Below are 23,027 nucleotides of genomic sequence, written 5' to 3'. Positions count from 1 at the left end.
GCTGCCAAACGTCTAAGACTGACAGTGTTTGGGTGCTTTGCCCTGGGGTGAAACAGGTGAGCGGGTCGCCAATTGCCCTCTCATTCGCCTTTCCAATTTTTCAATGCTGCTGGTGGTGGTGGTGGTGGTGGTGGTGGTGGTGGTGGTGCCAGCATCTCTTCTCTGCCAGTTCGCTTCCTGGCTAGAGTCATGCCCAAAATGTCCCTAATTGTAAGGGCAGTTTCTCCCCCCTGGCTGCCTCTGTCTGCGGTGTGGCAACGCCTGCTACCTCCGCCGGAGTGGCCAGCTTACGCTAGGGCCTTGTGTCTGAGCTCTGGAAGTCTGCTGCCAAACGTCTAAGACTGACAGTGTTTGGGTGCTTTGCCCTGGGGTGAAACAGGTGAGTGGGTCGCCAATTGCCCACTCATTCGCCTTTTCAATGCTGCTGCTGGTGGTGGTGCCAGCATCTCTTCTCTGCCAGTTCGCTTCCTGGCTAGAGTCATGCCCAAAATGTCCCTAATGGTAAGGGCAGTTTCTCCCCCCTGGCTGCCTCTGTTTGCGGTGTGGCAACGCCTGCTACCTCCGCCGGAGTGGCCAGCTTACGCTAGGGCCTTGTGTCTGAGCTCTGGAAGTCTGCTGCCAAACGTCTAAGACTGACAGTGTTTGGGTGCTTTGCCCTGGGGTGAAACAGGTGAGTGGGTCGCCAATTGCCCACTCATTCGCCTTTTCAATGCTGCTGCTGGTGGTGGTGCCAGCATCTCTTCTCTGCCAGTTCGCTTCCTGGCTAGTGTCATGCCTCAAATGTCCCTAATTGTAAGGGCAGTTTCTCCCCCCTGGCTGCCTCTGTCTGCGGTGTGGCAACGCCTGCTACCTCCGCCGGAGTGGCCAGCTTACGCTAGGGCCTTGTGTCTGAGCTCTGGAAGTCTGCTGCCAAACGTCTAAGACTGACAGTGTTTGGGTGCTTTGCCCTGGGGTGAAACAGGTGAGCGGGTCGCCAATTGCCCACTCATTTGCCTTTCCCATTTCCTTTTCCATTTCATTATTTTCCTTCTGATACACAACCAACCAAACATAACACACACAATAACACATATAACACATATAACACACAGTGACATCACACATAACACACATACACACACACTTACAATGCACAAAACACAAGGACCTTTTCCTTGTTATTTGCCCTGGCCTTCACTCACTAATAGCATTACATTAACACTATAACTCACACTTCACCCTATAACATTTTTCCATCCACATACCTGCCAACAGACCCAACTTTTTCAGGGACAGTCCTGCTTTTTTCCAGTCCTGTCCCATCTAATTTAGCTAAACTAGGTATGCAAAATGCAAATACACATAGGTAGTTATAGCTCGGTAGGTAACGCTACTATAAACATTTAATAAATATAATCAAGTACTAAATAATAAATCTAACTTTAAAATACATTTAAATAAACCCCTATTTTTTTTTAAAAAAAAACATTAAAATTAAATTATTATTATTTAGACATAATCCATCTTTAACCAAACCAGTGCACTGCTACTAATCTTAAACATAACCGTACATTAACCCTAAGCTATTTTTTAGTTCTTGTCCAACATTTTTCCATCAGCATACCTGCCAACACACCCAAGATTTTGGTGGACAGTCCTGCTATTTTCCAGTCCTGTCCAATAAGTAAGTTGGGTTGTTGCAAAGTATGCCATTGTAAATAGGTAGCAAATGTTAGGCATGTAAAGTGGTCCAAAATCAATTTAAAAATGTAAAATATTCCCTATTCTTTTATTAAACATCTATGGACAGTACACCTCGGTATGTGTGTGCAACTCTATTGGTCGTTTCGGCAGGGGGCTCGCCTGCCATCAACGAATGAAGTGCATTCTGCAGTTCTGCAATTCACTCGTTGATGCCAGACCAGCCCCCTGCCGAAACGACCAATAGAGCTGCACACACGTACCTTCACGGCAGCTGCTGCTGCTGTGATGTGTTATTAACCCCGTATTAACCCCTGCTAGGCAACCAGGAGGAAAACGAAGATTAAACGAGCACGAAGAATGTCCGCGAATATTCGCCCGAAGAGAAGACAGGAACGGGCGAATATTCGCGGAATACGAAGATTTTTTTTTCCCCGAAGACGAGCACGAAGACGAACACGAAGAGCCCCCTGGTGCCCAAGTCTACTAATAAGTAAATATTTATAATGTAGTACCCATCTGGCAAGAAGCAACGAAAAATTTAAGCCATCCAGAAATTGTTCCAAATTGAATGTGTGATAGTGGAAAAACCCCTAGAAACATCCACGAAACACAGGGATATATTTATGGAAGCCATTTACAAAAAAAAAATAATTTGCATTAATTGCATTAAAATAAACACAAATTTTGTACATGTTTTAGTAGGTGCTGTTGATGGCAGGGATCCTTTAATGTTTCTCATTACTTCTAATGGTATAGTCAAAATGCATTGATTATCAATGATAAAAGTACTAGCTTCTGGGTTTTTAACACTAGTTCCTAAAATATAAAATATATGTCTAGCCATGGCTATACAAAAGCAATTACATTTAACACATATGGTATTTGGGATCCAAAATGAAAAAACAAATCTTTGGAGTTAAGAGATGTTCTTTCTTTATAAAGAAAAACTGGAACGTAAGTCAACGTTTTATTTTTTTACTGGGGGGTTGGATGTGATGAATTTGCCATTCTTTTGTCAACCTAAAGCTTTACATTTAATCAGCAAGGTTGTCTTATGAATGACTTGTCCGCTTGAAAAGTGTAACTATAGGAGATACATGCAATTCACTATAACCAACAGCTTGTGTTCTCTGCTGTAAATGTGTCTAGTGGACATCCTCTCAGTAAACCAGAGTTTTGTGGCCGGGCAGATGTAGCAAACATGTATTCTTCATGACAAATTGACCAGGCAACTTTTATATACAGATCTTAAGGCATGAACAGCAAGGCTTGAAAACAGGCTGTGAGAATAGAAAAGCCCTGTCTACAACACAATCACTCTGATCATGTGACTATTTATATAGAAATATTACTAATAAACTAAAAAAAATGTGGTTTTGGACAGGAAATACCTATCATTTTCTTTAGGTCCAATCAAGGCGCACCTGTTGTAGAAAGAAGGAGTGGGGCTGGCATCACAAAGAGGTATGACTAGTGCTGGTAAGGCAGGGCCAGAGACAGGGTCACCTGCCCACCATACCTGAAGATCCACCTTCATGCACTCAGTTGCAGAGCTTCGTTGTCCATGTGGGAACTCCAATGAGGTCTGTGCTGCAACAGGGTCAGTTAGAGGATCTCCCCAACTGGCCCTGTTCCCTAGATTAGAATATTCATTCTCCAGGCATGGGATGAGGTCTTGTAGATACTACTAGAAATAGAACAATTCTGCGTAAGTTGTAGATAGTAAGAGATTGTGCCAGAAGAGGTAAGTATGCCATGGATATGTGAGTAAATAGGGTTGAGGACCCTCCAGGGTGTACAGCTCCTCAAATAGTGTGAGCTTCTGTTAGTTAGTAGTGGTTGTCTGTAGTCAAAGGCTTGTATTATTAAAACTGTAAGTTCTATGAAGGAGTATAGAAGATACCAGTTTAAAAAGTTCTCTCCTAAATATGAGAGGAGAGGGGACACCCTTGTGTTGTGCTGTTTTACGGGGTGACAGCACCATTAAGTTTGTTTCACCGGAGAGTGGTACAATGATCAAATCCAGGTAAACAACTTGAAGCCCAATCCCATGTGTTTCAGTAGGGCTAGTAGATAGCTCACCCTCATTAAAGCATTCTCTGCATCCACAGAGAGATGCATCAAAAGAGTTGAGGTTGTCGGTCCATGATGTATTGTGTTCTTCCTGTCTGGGACAAAACCTCCCTGGGTCTTAATACATTAATGGTGGGAAGAAGCTCTCCAAAGTCTATTCGCTAGTATTTTAGCATACAACTTTAAATCCACGTTTAACCCCTTAATGACAAAGCCTGTATATGTTTTCAATGGGTTTAGGAACTGCCCATTGTCCTTAAGGGGTTAATAGTGAGATTGGGCGATAGCTGCCTCAAATCTCTTTGCTAGGCTTATGTAGGACGGTAATGTAAGCCTCTGTTGTCTGATGGTGGTTGTCTCGCTTCTCAAACAAGCCATTGAATGTTTGAAGAAAATAAAGGGTAGATCATTTCCTGAAAAGTACAATAGTATCTAATTTAACTTTTCTCAGTAGCGGTATTTATGATGGTGAAGGCTAATTTTAGGGATGAAGTTCTGCAGGTGCCTCGCTCGCAGGGCTATTGCCAATAATTTACCAGGAAAAGATCTGATCACTTTTTTTTTTTTTTTATTAAGAAGATAATTAAGCCATTTGAGTTCTGCCACTTTCATGTTTTAACACTTCATTCTAACATTGTTTTCCTTGTAAAATAACTCGTACCTATATATCCCAGTAGGCAAAAAAAATGCATTGTGTGATCGTCCCTTCAGGGTGATTAAGAGTTAACCGTGTACCAAAAAGCAAGGTTACTCATAAACATTCTGTAGTGAATTTCATTAAATGCTGGGACAAGCCGCTGTCTGAATGAAGTCTGGGGGATAATTTATATGTGTCTTCTAACACACAATAGTGATGTTACACACAGATCATATTTATGTCAGAGTAGCCTTGGAGGTGAGACTAATGCTATGCACTCTTAACAGCCACATATTGCGTTGTTTTTTTTTGTAATGAAAGTTTAACCAGTAAAGTTAATTATTGTAGACGGTTAAAATCCTTTTCCTGAGCAAGGTGAAAATATTGCTCCGAGAATGAAGATGTTGCTTGGGGCACAGGAGGGTGTATCCAAGTGGTGTGGGAGAAAAAAAAATCCTTAAACAATAAAGAATATTTTAAAAGCTATGGATTTTGTATCCCCATGGAAAGGTAACACATAGATCTAACAGCGGTCTGCTAGAATAGCTATCCTGTGCTTCAAACGAGAACAGAACAATGTGAAGTTAGGATCTGAGGCTTTGAACTGAATAAAGTAGAACCGGGAATTCGGCTGCAGCAGAAAAGCCAAAAGCTCTGAAAATCTTGTCTAAAATACGTGACAAGGTTATAAAACCACATGCTTTCTCTCGAACATTGTTAACCCTTCCTGTCTCAGGCATGGCTTTGTTCACAGCTTCATTGTGCTAAATAAAAAGGCCTTAGGTTTTTCTTTAAGGTTCCCTTTAGAATAGCTAAGAGATGAACTATGCATTCGCTCATGCATTAAATTAAAATATTTGAAACGTTTTAAAGTAATAATTTGGGATGAATGATACTTTTTTTTCCCACCAAAATACTTTTTTCCCGTCCAGTGTCTCATAGGGCAAATAGGAAAATAAAGTATTATGCTATATAGTTAAATGCACAAATAGTACATCTGTCTACAAGATTATCACAAGTGGTGGAAATCTATTTTAGATTCCCAGTTAAAATAACAAATAGACCACTGATGCACCTTTGTAAGATGTTATATGCCTAAAACGAGAGGAGACAGACCACCAAAGTGGGCAGAGCTTAGCATTTTTTCTTCCCCTTGTACCCTCAAAAACATAGGTACATGCACATACCTGTGAGCTTTAGAAATGAGCTTACCTTGAAACACCGAAAATATTAAACCTTTAGTAGCCCAACTTTCTAGTTTTATCAACTATCTTTTTATGTCTAGTCAATGTGCTCAACTAGAGATCTCCATGTTTTACCTAACCATTAGTCTAGACAGTCTTCTTTTCGCCATTTGTAATATTTTAATATTCAGACTCCTGTTTGCTGTTCTGTTCAAAATTATATTCATTACTTTGCAAGGTCAATTTTACAACTTTTGGCTTTACCATCCTACAAAAAAACAAATTAAATTCTTCTACAAAAAGCACATTGTGATATATATTGTCGAAATAAGAACATCTTGATCTTTATGCAAACTGTTCTGCAAGTAACACTCGCTGTTCCATGGAGCTGTTTTGCCAGCTCTTTAAATGCACCACAATGTTACTGTCATTATGATATCTAGTTCTTTCGAAGACTAACCCCTTAAACATGTAATCAGGACAGCTTGGCTTCAGGAATTGGTGAGATCTTGTCGTAAAGACATTGAACTCTTGGTCAGCTTCTAGCTGTTTGACTAATATTTTTTCCAAACATCACTCGGGCCAATTATACGAGAACGTTACTATAATTTATTGACATTTGCAACCAATGGCTCACAGCCACTAATCACTTGGAGGAAGATGAACCCACGACCTTGGGAAACTCAGCAGGTTTAAATTACCCAACCACCAAATCTAGAGATTCATTTTGCTCTTCACTTAAAGGAGCAATCATATATCCTTCAAAATGAATTTACAAGCAATATAGCCATGTTATTACCTGTGATGGTCTCTATTAGTGACACACATAACTTCACACTATTGATTTGTTTAATAGGGTTAATGGGAATCATTTGCAGAATGGTATTTACGAATTACAATGGGAATGGTGCACATTAAGCAAAGGACACTCAACTGTGTTGATTAGATTCCTGGCCAGCACTTGGATTCTAACAAACTCAGTTTTTTTTTTTAAATAAATAGGGAACTGCTATTTGACAACTTTTTTAGCAAAGTAGAGGATGATTTGATGATCACTAGTCATTCTCACCCATAGAAAGGCTTATCACTTGTAACCCTATATAACTGAAGTTGTCTTTGTTTAACCTGACCACCAGCTCATGTCACCCAAAGAGTCAGCTAAATGATCTCTGCTGCAGTGTTCTAGAGGATCTCCTCAACCAGTCCATGATACCCACTGTCCAGAGATGTGGGGCAGCTACACTGAAAATCAGGACTGTCCTGTGACTTGAACGCTATGAAGTATTGTTAGGAAGGTCTAAATCTTCCTGTTAAAGCATGGCAGATTTAAATATCATTTGCAATCCATGTCAATATACCGGTAATTGTAAAATAAAATGCCCATCTCAAGTGATTGATACATCCAGATTAGATAGCTTTGATACCTAAGCCTTTTTAGTCCTTTTCACTGCACAGCAACTCAACTATGTGCAAGGTCAATATAGCATCTGCCTTACAGTTAGTGGGTTTAAAAAAAAATTAGAAGTCACAAAAGAATCTGAAAAAAAATAGCATAAAAAGACTTTTAACTACAACATAATGCTATAGAGGATCATAGAGTGGTTCCACCAACCATGACAATCATACATGTAAAAAAGTATAAGGTGTTCTCCGTGTGCAATTACTTATTACATTAACATATTGACCCCTACACACTTCTTGGAAAAGGTTTTGCATTTTGTAAAATGTATCTTAAAGCTGTCAGTTACTGTGTCCCCAGATCGCATGTTGGGATTGTATGTCCAACATAGAATTTGCTGTTGGGTATGGAGGACAGGTGGTCACATCTGTGACCTTGCCTGCTCCTATCTCTGATGCAGCAGCTCCTGGCCTTTAACCATAACCCTGAAATGTTGGGGGTCAATTAAGTCTGGAATCTTCTTTTTCCTTGGTATTATTCAAAAATATCTAGATTCCATTTTAAGGGCTGTGTAAATATTGATGTCTCGTTGCTGTATGTTCGTTAATTGTGAGTTGAGGAAGTGACAGCGTTTCGGTCTAGTTTCATGAGTAGATTCTCACACTAAGTGAATTATCAGTGACAATATATATATATAGTTTTTAATGGAATATAGCAAACATTAAGGAAAAAATATTTTCTTGTAATGTTTATGTTAAATATGTCTGTTTGCAGTGATTTGTCATGTAGTGTTGACAGCTAACCACATGAGCATGTTTATAGAGTGTTTATGTAATTATAAGGTACCCTCCTGATGTATGTCCACTGGTGGGATAAATAAATCAGCAGGTAAACCATGAATGATTGCCTTCATGCTGTGATGTGGTGTCAGCTCGGCAGTAGGTATACTTGTGTGTGATCATGCCTCTTCACACTTAAGCATGCAGCCAAGCTTGGAAGCAGTTAAAATAAGTTTCCATATGAAATATGCATTTTTCTGGGCCTATAGGCTAGGATATGGCTAGCTGGGCACCATCATTATTGTAGATAACAGCATCTGGTGGGTTAGCATTACTTATCTTACTTATCATTGTGTGTCCTGTGGGGAAAACAATATTTTAAAAAGTCAAAGCAGAACTGTAGCAAGGTGACACGAAATGCTACACAACTGTTTTTCTTTCTTTTGCAATTGTTGGTATTGATAGAGAGAACAATGTGACCATGGGTATCTCAAACACAGTAGGAACTTAAATAACATCCTGCTGGTGGGTATTGGAACTTGTGTAGGGTGGCTGTTTCTAAAATAAAATGTTCAATGTTGCGTCAGATTAGGCTCAAGGTTTGTCGCTGATGCCCCACATGAAATGAGTCAGATACATGTTAGAAAGCAGCGCGGCAATCTCTGATCAGGTTGTCAACCTTGTGACCCTTCTGAAAATCAATACTGATACTTACTCTGTTGTCCATCACTTGGACTTTCGCTAGTCTGCATAGGTGAGAATATACCTCTGCATCTGCCCTTTTACCATATCCATGCTTTCTCTTTTTGCTGTTAAAGTTTCATGACCTTTTCCAGTAAAACATATTCCCATTATTTTCCTTCTCACTTAACTTTAAGACAACTTCATCTATTTCATCCGTGTCAAAGACCTTACTAAAAATCCTCCCTGTCCCACACATTTCTTTGTCTTTTCTTTTTCTTTTTCCTCTAAATCGCAAATCTGTCTCCATATTCCACCTTACTCATCCTCTCAAACACCCCCTCTTCTTCCTACCTTTTACAAATCTTCCTAAACTAGTTCACCGTCCTCTCCTTCTGCCTCTAAAAAATAGTTTTCTCCTTTCGATCTCTGCACATGACCCTTTCTTTATTCCCTTTTATACATATTCCTCTCCTTTCTCCCTATAAAATATCTCCTCCTTTATTCCTCTGAAATCTATTTTGCCCTTTTCCACCTCTCTTTTGCCTTCATTTTTAATATAAATGTCCTACCTCTCTGCATTACACATTATTCCTCTTCTATTGTAAATAATAGAATTACGGTACATTGCAAAGAATAAAGAGAAAGGAAAAATGAGAACAGAAAGAAAAGGGGATTAAAGAAAATCCACTTACATTACAGTTAGTCAGTGGCCTAGATTTATCAAACGGTGTTATTTTGTCTCACGTGAGATACCATCTAATCAAACTGTGTTATTCTTTTGGATGCACAACATGATGTAGCACCTTCATGAAAAAAGCGCTTCCTAAACTGGAATTATTTGGCATGAGACAAAATGACATGGTTTGAAGACATTCGCCAGGGTTTATTTGTAGGTCAAAAGGCACGAGGAAAGTAAAAGACAAAGGAGGACAGGGAGAGAACACAATTGGGAGGTGAAGTATAGTAGACAAGGACAAATTCTCTACCAAAACGCCCAGCAAAGCTAGTGTTGAGCAGATAAAAGCAGAGACGTGTAGAGTGCAGAAAAGAGGTGGTAGAATAATCAGCTCTCGGAACAGCCTTAAGATTTCATCACTGTTTAATCAATCCAAAGGATCACAGGTTAAACTTCAGAAGCAGAGTATAATGGACAATCGAATCGTGAAGTATCTGCCCCACAACGTGTTATAGAGCCTCCTCTCCACCCCAAGCATGAACAGATGGAACTTCATGGCTAAATTCTCCTCCATAAACTACTACAGTCTTTGAAATAAAGTTTATATTTGCTTTTCTGTCATCCTGAACGTTTAAAGCAAAGCAATGTTTTTATATGAGAACCATACCATCTTAGTTGCTAGGACTTCCCTGTCACTGATACAACCCACACTACCTCTCTGGTCCTTATGTTTGTTCTCACCCTATTCCCTCAAGATTGTAAGCTACGAGCAGGGCCCTGTCCACCTGATGTCAATTCTTGTCTCATCATACACCTTGAATATATGTATTTTAAGAAGCGCTGCATAAATTGTTGGTGCTATATAAAGCAAACAATAATAATAATCATATGGGCTGATATTCAATACACTGTCCTTCTTCAGAAAGTAGTTGAACGTAAGTTTTCAGAATCTGTTTGTTAATTTTATTAGGTTCTTGCAGGCAATATGAAATATTTCCATAAATGTTTTTTTCCAAATCCAATAGGCAAAAAATGGGAGTGCCAAAGTCCCAATGTAGCGCCTATTTTCTTTCCTGATTTCCCGGATTCCATGGTCAGATTTTTGCCAGGTTTCAAAAGTTGTGTTGTAGCATTACCTATGTTAGGAGAAGAAGGTTATGCTGAATCAAGTTTCTATTGTTTTCAAACCACAAATTTTCTTACATTGTGTCTTTTGTCAGAAGCATTGTTCCAAATTCATATAGGGCATTATTATGAAGACAACAAACAGACAAGCTTTTGTGTAGACGCCAGAAATTGTGGAGCTGGAATGGACACTACACATATGTATGAAGTGGTCTTAAGCAGATTGTTTTTTTGTTAGATGGACATTCAATGTTAATGCAATAAAACAGGATATCACATTGTGGTTCTCATCTTCAATAAGTCATAGGGTGGCCACATGGAGGTTGTGCTAATAAACTGTATAGGCCTCAATGGCCTATTACAGCTCAATGGGCTGATCTGGGGTGATGCCGTTATCTCCACAACCAGTCCATAATTACAGTTTCCAGCAAAAGCAGGACATTGGGACAGTTTGGTAGGACAGACCAAAAAATAAAGACTGTGCTAGTGAAAATAGGATGGTTGGAAGGAAAGTTAGAATAAAGTAGCATTCAGATTCCTTAAGAATCATAAACTGGTAGGCAGTCTCTAATAAAATATGAGTTACAATATAACCTATGGAATATTCTGCCAAGCTGGGCACTGTATAAAAATCCTTGATGACAACATCAAGGTACTATAGAGACAACCCTGCACCATAAGGAGAAATCCATATGCTCATTGTCTCTGGTGGATTTCAAGCAATGTGGTGCATGAGATTTTTTATTATTATTATTTATTTTAGTTAGCTTTTACTTGTTGTTAGCACCTCTGGGAAGTGTTTTTTCAATCACATATTTTAAGGTCCTTAGGTTAGGTGTCGTAATAGTCAACAATAAACTGGCCAGGATTTTGCATTTTAACGTATGTTAAATTTATTGGTGGGTGGCCAGTCTTAGACCTCTATGGACTGTGCCTCCATAGAGCACACACCTAGCATTCTGCATTTCCAAGGTGCTGAATATACTTCACAGAATAATTAAAACCTTTGCAACTTCTTAGTTGACAGTTCTGCCTGATTCTTGTAGTTTTAGACTGTCCACATCCTGGCAATAAAGGGGTTAATTTTTTTATTTTTTTTAAACAACCTGAAAGAAGCCAGCTATTTTTGCGAGTGTTTGGTACTAAATAAAAAGGTGTTGATCACATTTCTGTGTGGGTATTGTTTAAATGCTAGGATAATTGAAGTGATAGAGTTGTGGGCTGAGATGCACAAAACAAGTACTGATATACAGTGGGAAGAAAAGTAAGTGAACCTTTTGGAATTGCCTGTTTTTTTTTGGTATTAATAGTTCATAAAATGTGATCTGATCTACATGTAAGTCACAAGTATCACCAAACACAATGTGCTTAAGCTAATAACACACAAATGGTCTTTCATTACTCTATTGAACCCACAAAACATTGTCCTGCTGCATTACACAATTTCTACTGAGCTTCTCTCCTCAATGATGGCAAGCTGTTCGGGACCTGAGGCAGCGAAGCAGCATTAAATCATGATGCTCCCTCCATCATACTTCACAGAGTATACAGTGCCATTTTTACACCATACATAGCACTGCGTGTTTTTCCTGAACAATTCAACCCGAGTTTCATCTGTTCACAAAACATTCTCCTAGTAGCAATGAGGAGTGTGAAGGTAGTCTTTGGCAAACTTCTGGCGAACAGCGATGTTACATTGGAAAGCAGCGACTTTCTCTGTGGTGTCCTGCCATGGACTCCATGCTAGTCAATGCTTTGCATATGATAAACTCATGAACAGACATGTCAACCAGTTTCAATGATTCCTCCTAGCCTTTAGCTGTTACTCTAGGGTTCTTTTTTTACTTAATTGTGCATTCTGTGTTGTGCCTTTGGAATCATCTTTATTTATAAACTATTTGTCTAAAACCCTTACCAGTTCTATACAAATCAACAATTCTTGATTGTAGGTCATCTGAGACTTCTTTTTGTGATGCATGGTTCGAATCAGCAGATGCCTCTTGAGAATAGCAAACTCAATATGGACAAAATCAATACAATAAGTTGGTAATTCTTGAGGGTTTAGTTACCTTTTCTTTTTTGTTGTCCTGCATACCACCTATGTCTTTCATAAGGTCAATGTAGGCATAGACCTCTTGTGCGCGTCCCCAGTACATTGTGGAGGCTTCTGTTGCACCCCGTCAGGTGCCAGATAGACTGATACAAATCGGGGGCATTTTCTGGAGAGATTGTCAATGCCTCCTGGTCCACAGACTCACCAGACAGTTGTAGACACAAGCAGAGTTCCTGTACAATGTACTATGCACTGAACCGACAAAATTTGATTTATCCCACCGGAGTGTATAGTGCTGTGTTTCTAGGTTATGCTACCATCCTGAGACTAAACACAACTTACCAAACAATGTCCCATCTCTGTCTCTTGCAGGTGTAAGTGTAACCTTCATGCCAACACTTGTACTTACAGCAACAACCGTCTCAGCTGTGACTGTGAACATAACACAACAGGGCAAGACTGCGAGAGGTGTAAGAAGAATTATCAAGGACAAGCATGGAGTCCAGGCTCCTACCTCACTATCCCAAAAGGAACTGCAAATATCTGTGAGTATTAATCATGGTGAATTAGTAAAACAGTCCCCCAAAGAACATAATGCTAGATGACAATTTTTCTTGTCCATAATATCTGCCAGGCACACTTAATTGTCATGTGACACAAAAATAGCTAATATGATGTCATAAAAACCTAAAAACTCCTTTAAAGTTCCTATGTTGCTTTTTATGTGATTAAACCATAATAGGAAAAAATAATGATTATCTGCTGAGGTTTATTTACTTAACATGCTAGAGCATTTGTGTTTAAGTTTAACAGCACCTTTAATCATAAAAAACAGGTAATAATTACTAGGCTCATTACTGTCATTTAGTTACTGCTAAGACTTGGCAGAGACTGTCAACCCATTAAATCAGGTACTGTATATTTAAAGTGGACTCGCTAACATTAAATATAGCACTGCAGTTAGGCTTTTTTGTGCTTACGTCATGCTTAGTATTAATCAATGGAATAAGCCATAGACTCCAGTATCGAGATACTACCCTTTCTTTTTGGCATTTAACACTACCAAGACTAGCTTGCCATCAGGGCCACCAATCTCTCCAGCGTCTTTACAGTTAATGCACCTGGGGTCTTATAGGCAAAGTCAATGAAGTGTGTGATCCATGAATGGTTTAATGTCTCCTTCTATCATTCTGCTCAATTAATTTTTGTTAATATAGAGCTTAATCCGAGGGCAGCTGACAGGGGAAACGAGAGAAAAACAGATAGTTATACAAAGTTAACCTAATAAAAAGTGGAGTGTGTGGAGCAGGCTGCCAGAAACCCATTACCCTAAAGATTTATAGCGAGCAAGAGCTGCTTGGAAAATAGATACAAAATGACTTATAAAAGCAAGAACCTGGGTATTTAAACTCAGATGCTGATCTCATCTTCATTAGGTGAAGCCTGACCCTCTGATTTTATTTTTAATCGACATTATGATGCCTTGTTGAACAGGGTACATTAGATATTTATACACTGGTTACACCTTAAAATTAAAAAAGTATAGGATTTAAGAACAAAGTTATCATTTATAAAGTTATCATTTTGCCATTACATGTCTTCATGTAATGCCAAGACTCATAAAACTAAACCTCTCACTTATCTCCAGCCTTTTGCTTTAAGACAAATATTTATTTATGTATAAAAAAGTGATTCTGGTGCAAGGTTTAAAAAGTGGTCTTTTCACCATAAGTTTCTGCTGATTGAACCATTCCGTTGATTTCTATTGCGTGAAGTCTTTGGTCCAGCATTAATTTTTGCGTGCAACCCCCGAAATTTTAAGGAGTACGGCTTAATAATTGGAGTTGTCTTTCTCACTCTATGTGTGGGTTACTAGGACTTCAAATGTTTCTCCATCTTCTTGTCTCTGTCACACTGTCTTAGGTCCTTTGTTCTCCTATTCATTGTCTCAGGTGCAGCAACAAGGGGAAAAATACAAGCAAAATTGTGATTGCCTAGCATAAACTGCTATTCAGCAAAATTTTCCACTTTTCGACTATTACGGCAAAGTGTAGATCTTTAAATGAAAAGACTCCAAATCATGCCATAAAATGCTGCGCATCCTACACAAAAATTTGACCTTGAGAAAATTCATAAGTGGCCGTATCACATCTACTAGCGGTGATACTGCCTTCAACTGTATAAAGTCTGGTAGCTCTGTTTTTATATACTATTATGCCGCACAAGATTACATTATAATATAGACGTATAGTATTGGAGGGTGGATAAGAACCATTTAGCCCATCTAGCCTCCCATTTGTCCTGCTATAAAAACTCAAACCTTAATCAGTCCTTGGTCTTGTATTCAACTCAAGACAGCCATATGCCTATCCAATTCCCTCACTGCATTAGCCTCTAACACTTCAGCTGGAGGCTGTTCTACGTTTCTGCCACCAGCACATGCGCTTGTGACACTTTCATAAACCCCCTTTGTATGTTAACTGTTGTAAATAGAAAAGCTTCCCAATACTAATAATTGATAGCTGATTCTGTAATTTAATTGATAAAATGTCTCTTGGATAATGAGGTCTCAGACTGGGCTAAGATCATAAGATAGATGTTACATGGATGAGATAGGTAACTCTCACTTTGCATTAAAGAACCGCTTACATTAGGGAGATGTCTCAGAGCTCATAGGTGAAGTCTTATAGGTGGTAGCCCGGAGTAACATGCCTTTTTGTTTTCTGTCGCAGGTGTATCCAGCATCCCCAGCAGTGAGTACAATGTATAATCTTGGTGTTTTTGACATGCAATGTCTGATCCTCTCCAAACATCCATCAGACCCGCACTGTGCGTCAATGAAGAAAGCAGTTTGCAGAAAAGACAGGATGGTATTTTCTGCATTTACATGTAAAATTGGATCAGAGAGAATAGAGGATACGTCTTTTGACAGGTTTGACAGCAACCGGCATTGGCCTGTCTGTACCAGGTTTCATTCGGCTGAAATATTCTGTGATGCACAAACAGACGCATTGAATTGCAATATAATTTTTTATATATGTGTGTATGTATATATGTATTTATATATATGTATATATATATATATATTTACATTTATATAAGCAGAGTAGCAGAAGTTATTATACATTATGAAGTGTTGCAAAGACAATGAGACAACCATGAGTGTGAATACAGTGCACTGAGAAAAATAAGCATTTTATTGTTATTTGTAAGTCTTAGATCTGATATAAATAGCGTATCATAGTACGTGTTCTGGTGGATGTTTGGTGTAAGATATGTGTTTTGGGCATGATTGCAACTCATTCATCTTATAATATATGATCCCAGCCATTCCATTTATTGTAAACGCAACATGCATGGCCTAGAAGTTCTGATTTTGTGAACACTTCTTGAATTATTTAATTTACCTATGTTTTTTTATCCAAACATATGCCAACTCTCTGTTATCCTGCTTCTGCCTACCTCACATTTCCAGTCTACTCTCTCTTGGATATTCCATTCTCCATCTGAGAGACACCACTGGGCATGTTACTTGGTTGAAACCTTCTATATTCATTTTCGCTTGGGCCCTCACACCAGCATGATAACCAATGGGTCTATTTATTAACCTCTAAACAGTGTTGTATTTTATTAACCCATTATGTGTACGGTTACTATAACTGGTTCTCCTTTTTGCTCTTCTTTTATTACCATCTACTAATCCTTACTCCATCTGTCATTGTCAAAAATATATTAAATGTATAAATGTATATGTTCTATTAACAGTATCTCCAGAGTTAACAACCATTGCATGCACTCTTATTGGCCCTTATTGCCATCCTAGGCATAGTTGACCTAGGTAATACACTACTGTAGGTTATATGTGTGCAATATTGGCCAGAGATTCGGGCATCTTGGCCAGATAGATTAACTTTTGAGATATGAACTAGTTGAAGGTAATCTGATGAAGAAACACTACATCTTACTCTAAAAACATGTTGGCCCACTAACAGTTATCACTAACATTTCTAGGCTCTTTCACATGTGGGGCCGGTTGTCAATTATTTAATGAAGAAGAACAGGCCGTCCAAAGTGGCTCTTTTTCTTGATAATGCTGGAGATATGTCCATGAAATCTGTATTTCCAGTTATGTACTATTTATGCATAAATCCATGTCTCTGTCAGGCTATCTTGGGAAGTTTTTGGGAAATGTATACAACTAACTCCCTTCTATACTGCTCCATATAAACCCTTTCAAATATATTCTATGTACAGTATACTCCTCCTGTTTTGCGCCTTATAAACGCTCACTATACTTCACTATATTTCTCTGCATAACCTCACCCTGTAATAGACCTGACCATATAACTGAATTAAAACAAATCAAGCTTGGTTACATTGTTTGTGACCATAACTCCAAGCTATTTTGGTTATAAAATGAAACCTGGGACATGGCACCGTTGAAACTTGATAAATAGACCCTCAAATTTTCTGCCCACTTTGGCAGATTTTATCCATATTGTATCATGAGAATTCATAATCTTATCTGTGACCTTACTTAGCGCATTATGCAAAAGTATCCTGGTAAACTAGTTTAATTAAAGATGGAGTAATTTGGAGAATGTGTATTAGCGTGTATATTCTCTTTAGATTACACTATATTAGGGAACATTTTAGTTATGTAAGTAACTTTCCATACGGTAGTTCTCAACACATACTAAGCTATTTTCTAAATATGTGCAAACCTGTCTTTTTATGGCAGCTGTACAGGACAAAAAAAGGAAGCAGACCATCACTGCAGGTAAACCTTTTATATATTACATTATATCCTATATATAAAATAGATGTGCATATGTTCTGTGTGTGTTGTGTTTTTTTGCTGTGGTTACACATTAAAGAGATTCTTTCTTGCCATTATTTAAAAAAAAGAATAACAAAATATAAGGCATGCAAATGTTTTTCTGCTATATGGCTTTCTGTCCCTCTTATTTTGATGATTATTGTAGATACTAAGGGCAGATGAGTAGCCTCTGCGATTGTGGTCTAACAGATGGGCATATCTGGGTCCAAGCTACCCAGAGAGCTCCCTCTCTTCGGTATGTGGGTGGACAGGTCTGTCAACATCAGTGGGCGGGTCCAATGGCATCAATGGGCGGTCTGCTGATGGCAGTGGGCAGGCTCATTGATGGGAGTGGACGGGGCCGATGATGTTGCAGGCGGGGCTAGCCCCAAATGTAATGCATTTCAATTGTAAGGGTTAGGAGGGGAATGGATGGGGAGTAGGCCATGCCCTCCTGTGACCCAGAGAACTCCCAGGTATACATGAAAGTCAGGAGATGTATGACCAGATGTTGGGTTAAGTGGTACTGGGCAGAACCAGAAATGAAGAGCACATGTCTAAATGCCTGACTGGAGAATTAAATACTGCCCTGAAGTGTAGCTACATGCTGTTATACCAGTAGACTCCATGGCAAATTAAGAGAGCTCACATTATGGCCTTGATGACCTTCAACCCGAGCTACAATTCTGCTCTATATAATATTATTTTTTCTCAGTTGTACAAATGTGTCAACCAACACCCAATTTCTCAAACAGATATAAACATACCTATACATCCCTCTTAATAACCGATTTATATGAAATTGCTATAATGTCTTAAAATGTAAGTTTGTTTAAAGCGGCCCTGTGCTTTTCATTGTGCAAAGGTATAATACCGTACATACAATATATAATATACCCCTTGAATAATTCTGAGAAATCAGCTAATCGCTGAGAAAAAAAAACATGTACATGCCCTGTTAAGATAACATAGATTTATTTAAGAGGAAACTAATCAAAAATGCTTTGTTTTAAAAAATATATAAATCACCAGGGGCAAACAAAATCTGTGTTGAGCGCAGCCTCCCACTCATATCCGGTTTGGATCCAAATGGCTGGGTCTTAAAATACATCATGTAAAATTAGTGCTCATTTATGTTATATTAATACAAAGCTTGTGGGTGCTTGGCAATAAAATGTTAGAGACCATAAACAATACAAGAGAACTAGTTTCAAAGGGCATACTACACCAATAAACTTGGGACCAACTTGCACCCCTAAAATACATAGAAGTAACCAGGACCAAACTGCAAGAGGTATTCTGTCACTTATTTTAAACTTTTTTTTCAGGGTTTTTTTTAAATTTTAGACTAGAGATACCTTTGAGGTATGGCACACCTTATCCCAGTATCTGTGGTGAGGAAGCAGGGGGCTTGTCAGAGGTCTCAGGAGGGGTACTGGATAGACCCTCTGGAAACCTTTTTAATTTCAATGTTTTTCCAGTAGTGTGAGGACCCTATGCTAGCTCCTGCTGACAGAGGAGACCTCAGGCTGTCAAAAGCCACCCTGATCTCCTGTGTTTTTTCACCCGTGCGAAACATACTATTACGTTCTAGTTCATCTAGACCATGTTAAATAAGACGTAATAATACGTCCTAAGGGTCACAGAGGGGTTAAGGCCAGTGGCCGCCTGATGCCATTTCATTGGTTAGGTAGTGAGTGAGGTGTGTGATGCAGTCTGGGCCTGGAAGTAGCAGTGTGGCAAATTGTCAGAAGGGTCTATCCATTCCACACTCTAATTCTCTGTGAAGTGAAGGAACAATCTTCTCCATATAGGTTGACAAAAGAATACAGAAAGACTTCAAGATATGGGTATGCAAGCGGACATTTATGCTTTATGAATCATACTATTACACAAAAGAGGAAATGGATCAGCATCAAGAATGTGGAACGACTACGTAAAATGATCTCTGCTGTTTGCTTCTATATATATATACATTCTGCAGGAAATAAACATTATAATAAGAAGCTGTGGGCATTGAGTGCTTAAAGGCGCTATGGAACGTGTTAGTAACATGAAACGAAATCCTATGGAAAGTAGGTTAGCTTTGCAGTAAATATATAGATTGTGTATTTAATAGCACATAAATAGATTTAGACTTTTCTATGTAAATATCTATAAACCAAAAAACCTTTTTAGAAATTAATGGTATTTTAATTTGCATAAATTTAGGGAACAAGCTAAATAGGCTAAATCATACCTTCAGTCAATACAATTTTAAATAATTTCAGTATAAAACCTTTTTATAATAAGACAAGAAACCTCTTAGGGGGGCTAGAATAGATCACCACCTTTCAAATTTAACTCCCATGATTCTTAGGTGTTTTATTTAATGTAAATAAATGTTTTGCACCAATGTTTGGATATTTGAGGTTTATGGCATCTTTGCTAAATATTTAATGCATAATAATTTCCTCAGATTGCTAAATATTTAATGCGTAATAATTTCCTCAGATTGGGAGTAAACACTATAAATTGTATATTGTCTGTATTTATAGAGTACTTTAGAGAAATGTGTTAATCATTTGCATTTCTTCTGAATAGCAGTTGGTATGATGTAATAAGTGGATTTTTGGGTCAGCAAGAAACAGGCAAATAAGTCTAAAACGAAGCAAAACTTTGTTTTGTTTTTCTGAGCCCTACGATGAGCAAAAAAATAAAGAGACTGCAACATCATCTTAAAATATAGTTAACTTGTTTTAGATATGTAGTAAGACCACTATTAAAAAAAGACCCTTAAATTAAAGGTCATACTTTGGGTTATATAATGAAACAGATCCTTAATTCTGAAAATATTTAAATAATGAGAGCTCGGTGTTAACAATATGGCATGCTAGCAAGCAGGTATCCAAAAAGTGTTTTGCTTTGATAACAGTATCACATAATATTTTTTAATTGAACGTCCTGTTGTTCCACAGCAATAGGTAACAATGCATGTGCTAACTGATAAAAGTTGGGACAGGATGATAAAGACAAAGCCTATAAATTAATTGAATATGAGCTATATCTCTTTGTCTCAATCAATAATATATAGAGTATCAAAGCAATGGCATTTATTATAAAATGTTTCATCACAACTAACAATTATAATTATGAAGTGAAGCATTAAAAGTCCACAAAATATCGGCAAACGCCAATGATTCACATTTTAGGAATGTGGGAAATCAGGGGCGTAACTAGAAAAAAAATGGTGCAAAATCTCCCCCAGGGCCCTTCAACAGCTAGTCTGTGCCATTATTGCCCCCACACAACTGGTCTGTGCCTTCCTTGTCCCCCTTCCAACATACAACATATATAAACACACACAAATTACACACACTTACTATACTCACTAACACACACCCCAGCTCACCCCACTTACACATCTATGCTGACACATACAATTAGACATCTATGCACACACACACATAGACAATTAGACATCCATGCACACACAGTTAGACATTTGTGCTCACACACACACAGTTAGACATCCATGCACACGACGCACACATACACAATAAGACATCCATGCTCTCACACACACACAAGTACACATCCATGTAGTTACGCCAGTGTGTGAATGGCTTTTGTGTCTAGCCTCTATTGTACTAAATTCCACAGTATTCAGGCCTTCAATCCAATCCTGTAAATTGTATGCTGGCCTCTGTACTAAAAATGTGCAAAACTGGTCTAAGCAGCGATATGTTCTGTTTTTCATTTTTGATATTCTAGGAATGTTTTTAACATTGTTATCTTTCAGTCATTTTCTTACACTTCAACTCAGTTTGTATGCATATGAAACTGCCACAAGCTTTGGTGGGATTTATTGATAGATTTCAAGTCTAAAACTAAACAAGACTAATAGACAATTGGAAATCTCAGTCGTTTACTATTGTTAACTCATTGGTTTTTTTCAATGAAAGCTCTCCAATATTTTTTTAAAGGGGAACTCTCATGGGAAAATATCCTTAAGCATAAAATATAGTGATGTATCCAGTAAGGTAGGTTACCCTTGAAAAAAAGGGTGAAAAAAAGTTTTATCTTAGTTTTTTGGAATAAACTTGGCATCTTGAGACCTGGAGGGTGCCATTGTTGTCAGTGATCTGAGACGTTCGCTGCACAAACACCACCCTGAGCTGATGCTTTATGGCAACTGTAGCTCCATAGACTTTCATTGGTCAGATAGTCCAGCAGGGTGATCAATTCTATTGTTTACCACAGTCTGGATCATAAGAAGTCATGTACAAATGGGTAATATTCAGCTGTCTGAATACATCATATAATGGGGGGTTTTTTCTTAAAAGGGAAATACTTTTGAAAACTATTTTATAGTTCTAGTTTGTGATTCTAGTAATAAAAACATTGGTCCCCTTTAACTAACTATATATATATATAGATATGTATATATATATATATACAGCATCCTTCACATATTAGATCTTATTTTTGAATATTAATGTTTGTTCAACACACAGTATAAGTAGTATAATGTATTTGTCACTTAAAATAAATGGTTAATCATTCAACGTGAGCAATAAACACATTCCAGAGTGTGGTGATCAACCAGTTTATAACTTCATTATCATTTGTATCCATTTTTATAATAATTAGCATATGTAGCAATTCTGGGAACTCAATTACGGCTATACAGTTCAATTATGCTTTGTTGTATCAACTAAATATTGTAAATGAAGATAGAATGAGTTAAAAGGGCACTGACATTGACATAAGTGTGAGAGATCAGAAACACATCGGTGTTCTCTCCAGCATGAAAAGGGTTTGTGTTTTCAGCACAAATTCGAGTTTTACCCGATAAAGAAATTGGAATAGCTGAACAGAGCTGCCAGTTGTGAGCAATAGGGAAAATCCCAAGAGGGGTGCGGAGAATTGTAAAACCCTGCAGCTCTTTTTCGAATTTCAACCCACTAAGTGGCGAGGGATTCCATTATCTACATAAAATATCTGTCCTCTCGTCATCCACAGCTTTGTTTGGTTAAGTGAGTTAAGAGTTTTGGTGCAATTCACGGTCAAGAAACTGAACATTTAGAATCAAATACAGGTGGAATTAGTAGGATTTCCTATATATTCCTTGATGCGATTACGAAGGAATTTGCCCCAGGGATACTGTTTTTGCTTTGATGGAGGTGCCCTGGAGGTTTTTTTTTAATATATATTAATAATATAATATTCCTGAATACAAAATTAGGGTGTGTGGGACTGGAAACAACAGAAATCTGCTAGTTTGGGAGAATATGTGGTTACTTTTTCAGTCTCATTTTAATATGGTGGGTGCCATGACCTTCATTTCTTGCTGAAATAGCGTCTATGCCCACCTTGGGAGTTAAATTGTTAAAGGAAGTACAAGAATCATGTGTGGTTTTTTGCATCCAGTTATCTTATTCTTTAAAATTAACAGAATAGTCATACCGAGAAACCTTATGATGTCCACTTCACTACTAATGAAGTGGATATTTTTGCCATTTTTAGTGGGAATGGCTAGCCTATGGCGTCAACTAACATTTAACCCTGTCATGCCAAATACAAGGGATTTTAAGGAAAGGTTAAACAGGTATTGAGTTATTTGATAAAAAGGCCCTGGGTTCGATGAATAACCTTAGTGGCTTTAGAACCCCCTGGTGTCTTTGCTCAGTGGGACAGGAATATATTCTGTGATGACGACTAAAAAGAGCACAGATTACCAATCTCATGAAATACATTAGAAATCCTACCAAGATTTATAGCCTGGGAGCAGAAATACCAGCCCTTGGGAGCTGCGATAAATCAGATCCTGACCTAGATTCACGGACAGCAAATAAATGCAATTATCTCGTTCATCTGCTCCAAATTATTGTATCTGAGCCTGTGCACTATAACCGTAACAGAACAAAACGCAT

General features: G+C 38.2%; 1 protein-coding gene across 1 annotated transcript in view; it reads left to right on the top strand.

Annotated features, from left to right (window-relative positions):
- Positions 1-23,027, top strand: part of LOC149280809 (netrin-G1-like) — a 102,227-nt gene that overhangs the window by 51,986 nt on the left and 27,214 nt on the right. Inside the window, exon 3 of the mRNA XM_089500103.1 lies at positions 12,666-12,842. Within this exon, the coding sequence (XP_089356229.1) occupies positions 12,666-12,842 (177 nt within the window). The remainder of the gene's footprint in view (positions 1-12,665; positions 12,843-23,027) is intronic.

Source organism: Sceloporus occidentalis, unplaced genomic scaffold (assembly GCF_023333645.1).
Source record: "Sceloporus occidentalis isolate IW3139 unplaced genomic scaffold, rSceOcc1.0.p SCAF_147, whole genome shotgun sequence".
Lineage (NCBI taxonomy): Eukaryota > Metazoa > Chordata > Lepidosauria > Squamata > Phrynosomatidae > Sceloporus > Sceloporus occidentalis.
The sequence above is the reverse complement of the archived record's forward strand: the minus strand, read 5'-3'. Positions and strand labels throughout refer to the sequence as shown.